General features: G+C 41.3%; 1 protein-coding gene across 4 annotated transcripts in view; it reads left to right on the forward strand.

Moving 5' to 3' along the window:
- LOC109542945 (clathrin heavy chain) overlaps positions 1–4,012 on the forward strand; it is a 13,432-nt gene that overhangs the window by 6,572 nt on the left and 2,848 nt on the right. For 2 of the 4 annotated variants that reach the window (XM_048665885.1, XM_048665882.1), the window contains 4 exons: positions 2,277–2,490; positions 2,547–2,733; positions 2,783–2,922; positions 2,987–3,246. In XM_048665885.1, coding sequence (XP_048521842.1) covers positions 2,277–2,490; positions 2,547–2,733; positions 2,783–2,922; positions 2,987–3,246 — 801 coding nt within the window. Of the gene's footprint in view, positions 1–2,255; positions 2,491–2,546; positions 2,734–2,782; positions 2,923–2,986; positions 3,247–4,012 lie in introns of all 4 variants that reach the window. The other 2 variants (XM_048665883.1, XM_048665884.1) reach the window with 2 other exon arrangements.

Raw genomic sequence — 4,012 nt, forward strand, 5'->3', positions numbered from 1 at the left:
GCATTTTTTGCCGAGCAAGAAAATGCATGCCAAGGCTTAAAGCAGCAACAACGCTACACATAAAAACTGATGATGGTGGAAAAATACACCGAAACATATTTTCGTGCACTGCAAAGTGACACCGTGACACTAGCGAGTTCAAAAGTCCAAAACGCCCACTGGCGGCTAAATTATAACTACACTTTAACGAATCAAATTTGACACTTATTTTGATTAGTTGTCGTTGTGACTTATTTTGTTTAGTTCCACTCAGCGTTTGCAAGCCTTTAAGCGGACAGAAACATATTGAAAAGTGTGTAAGTATTGTTTTATGTGATAGGCGTTAAAATATGGAAAAAATCGCCCGGAAACGTGTTTTTTAACTCTGCAAATTCTTGCAGGATGGTTGATTTTTCTTGTAAGTGAAAAATTTTCCAAAAACTATGCCAAACTGAAAGTTTTTGACTTTTTTTGGTTTTTTTTGCGGTGTTCTAAAAAGTCTTTTTCGAGGAAATGGTCAAAAACTCATTATTTTTGACATTAACCATCATACAAACTAGTGGCTGGATTTTTTTGTCACTTTTCCCCGTATCTGCACAAATTTTCGCAATTGGGGCGATTTTTTTCGAAACTGTAGCGATTAAATTCGACCTCCGTAGCCGTCGGCGAAATCTGTCTTAAATTCACAAAAAAATCGTTTTTCTGTCTTTGCTCCTTAACGCGATTTTTAATTGAAGAAAATCACTCTCGATGAATTGTTAAGCGCATGTGGTTGAAGACAATAGGAAAACTTCTGTCGAAAAGTTTGCGAGAAGATCGGAAAAAACAGATAATTTTTGACTCGATTTTAGCTGGGTTTTTTAGATAACTTTTCCGAAATCAACACGTATTTTTTCGAAACTTTAGAGATTTATTCCAAATTTACTGACGCTAAGGAAGGCTCTGCAACATTGCCCTTAAACATCAGTTTTCTTCGTTTGCTCCCTAACGAAACCTCTAATCGCGAAAAAAAAACAAAATGTTAGCTGGCGTTCCTAAAACGCGAGGGAAATGGAAAAAAATCAGTTGAAAGAATTTGCCAAAAAACTAATAGTTTTTTTCATTTTCAGCATTGCAGCATGTTGAACTAATAGACTTTTTCGGTTAAATCCCTCCCAATCTGAAATATTTGCGCCGTTTAATCGTTTTTACGGAAATAGCCACTTTTTTACTGGATTTACGACAACTTTGCGCCCAACTAAATTAAAAAAACCGACACTTTAAGTCCTTCACAAACCCGCTGAAGTAATTGCAGGTGAAAAATTCGCTTTTCCCTTAACGATTTGATCGCTTAAGTGCAATGGGATGCTTAGAACGCGTCACCACCGCAAGTTCAAGCTGAAAACCGCACGCCATCCGAATCGAATCATTTTAATGAAACTCATTTTTTCATTCAGGAACGTGGCAAACATCGGTTCTCTCTCTCGCACCCAACGGGGTCTATAAGAGATGCCCGATGGTCGGCGCGTTGCTACGTTCCAACTTGACACCTCCATCGCTTGAAATAATTCAGTTTTGAGCGTGACAAAGTTCGAAAAAACATTTTTTCGGCAGTTTTCGATTACTTCGCATCTTATTAGAGAACACGCCAACATTCGTTTAGGGACTGGTTTTCAAAAGTAGTCAAAAACTCCAAGAAAATTGGGCGCAAACGCATTCTCCAAACCGCACTTTGTGAGGGTCAAATCTGGGCTCTAATGTGGGTGGCCAACTCGAATGTTTAAGATCTGCACTTGATTTAATCGCTTTTACGGAAATAGTCGCTTTTTTGCTGGGTTTATGGCAACTTTGCGCCAAACTAAATGAAAATGCAGACACTTTAAATGCTTCATAAACTTGATGCCCTGAGAAAGGCGACAGTAAATTGCCGAAAGCCTGGTAGCTAAAACAGTTTTTCTTTTTCTTCACCACTGCCCAGACCGAATTCCCAAGAAAAATCAACCATCCTGCAATTATTTGAAATCGGTCAAGAAACCGAACTATCTGCAAATTTTGGTCTAAGAGCAGATTTGTTGAACTGCACAGTCCATAGAAGCGAGTTGAACCTAAAAATCCTCAAAAGTTCATGGAAATCGCCCCCAAACGGGGTTCTTTAAAATCGGGCAAACTTTTCATTCCCATTCGTTCCGCCCGTCCGATGCGATCCAGTGCGCGCTTACACAGTATTTCGCTCTACCCTCTAGTACTTAAACTCATCACCTCTATATAAAACTGTGGCGTGCAAATGCCCCCTTAAGTTCTAGCTCTAGCCTTTCCAGCTACATCGAATCGGAGCTGATCTACGCCTATGCGCGCACCGGAAGACTGGCCGACTTGGAGGAGTTCATTTCCGGGCCGAACCATGCAGACATTCAGAAGATAGGCGACCGCTGTTTCGATGACGGCATGTACGATGCAGCGAAGCTGCTCTACAACAACGTTTCGAACTTTGCGCGACTGGCCATCACTCTGGTGCACCTCAAGGAGTTCCAGGTGAGTTGGAAGCGCGAGCAGATGGAAGATGGGGGTTGCCAATGTTGCTTCTGCAGGGTGCGGTGGACAGTGCCCGGAAGGCGAACAGCACCCGCACTTGGAAGGAAGTTTGCTTCGCGTGTGTGGATGCGGAAGAATTCCGTCTGGCGCAGATGTGCGGGATGCACATCGTGGTCCATGCCGATGAGCTCCAAGACCTGATCGACTACTATCAGGATCGGGGCTACTTCGAGGAGCTGATCGGTAAGTGGAGGTTTGGCGTGTTTTCCGATCGATCATTGGCTGGTTGCAGGCCTGCTAGAGGCGGCTTTGGGCCTGGAAAGAGCCCACATGGGCATGTTCACTGAGCTGGCCATCCTCTACTCCAAGTACAAGCCGGCGAAAATGCGCGAGCACTTGGAGCTGTTCTGGTCGCGGGTCAATATCCCCAAGGTAAACGGCATCAGGCCACACATAGTGAGTTGTCGAGGCTGAGCCTTTTTTTCTCTCTGGATAGGTTCTAAGGGCTGCTGAGCAGGCCCATCTGTGGGCCGAGCTGGTGTTCCTCTACGACAAATACGAAGAGTACGACAACGCGGTGCTGGCCATGATGGCGCACCCGACGGAGGCGTGGCGCGAGGGCCACTTTAAAGACATCATCACCAAGGTGGCCAACATCGAGCTCTACTATCGGGCCATCCAGTTCTACCTGGATTACAAGCCGCTGCTTCTCAATGATCTGCTGTTGGTGTTGGCGCCCCGCATGGACCACACCAGGTAACACGTTCTTCTGCTTCGAGGGCTTCGCCCCCTACCAGGGTTGGCTTGATTTTTTTCAAGTGATTTCAATCACATGACTTTTTTGGAAAAAAATCACGATTTAAGTCAAAGTTAATTTTTCCAAGAAACTTTATATTTCCACTCAAGAATGCAAAAAACGATACATGTGAACTTAAAAGTTAAACGGTATTAATGGTAAACTCAATAATACTGAAACGGAAATCACTTCTGTTTATCTTCATTTTCGTTATAAAGTCTGAAGAGGAACACTAATTTATCTCTAGCTATTAACTGCTATCGTTTTTTATAAATTTTTCCAAAGAAAAACAATTTATAAAAGAAATTCTGAATTTCAATAATTCTCCAAATTTTTTTATTGAAAAATGTTTTAACGAAATTGAATTCCCACGAACAAACAAAATCAAAATAAACCTATTACGAACCTTTTCATTCCATTTATTCCAGGACTTTCAGATCAAATTAAACGAGTAGGTAAAAAATTTGATATTAGGACTATCTTCAAAACTGAAAATACAATTAGAAGTAAAATTTCAGCAACAAAACCTCATGATATAATTGAAAACATAAAAAATGTAATTTATAAAATTCCTTGCGAATGCAATAAATTTTATATAGGAGAAACGTCAAGACCATTACACAAAAGACTCAAAGAACACCAATCATACATAAAAAACAGAGAATATCATAAATCACAAATTTGTCAACATGCATTTGATAATTGCCATAAAATTCAATGGAATAA

This window comes from Dendroctonus ponderosae, unplaced genomic scaffold (genome assembly GCF_020466585.1).
Source record: "Dendroctonus ponderosae isolate FM_Combo_2020 unplaced genomic scaffold, Dpon_F_20191213v2 Dpon_F_20191213_4, whole genome shotgun sequence".
NCBI classification, from domain to species: domain Eukaryota; kingdom Metazoa; phylum Arthropoda; class Insecta; order Coleoptera; family Curculionidae; genus Dendroctonus; species Dendroctonus ponderosae.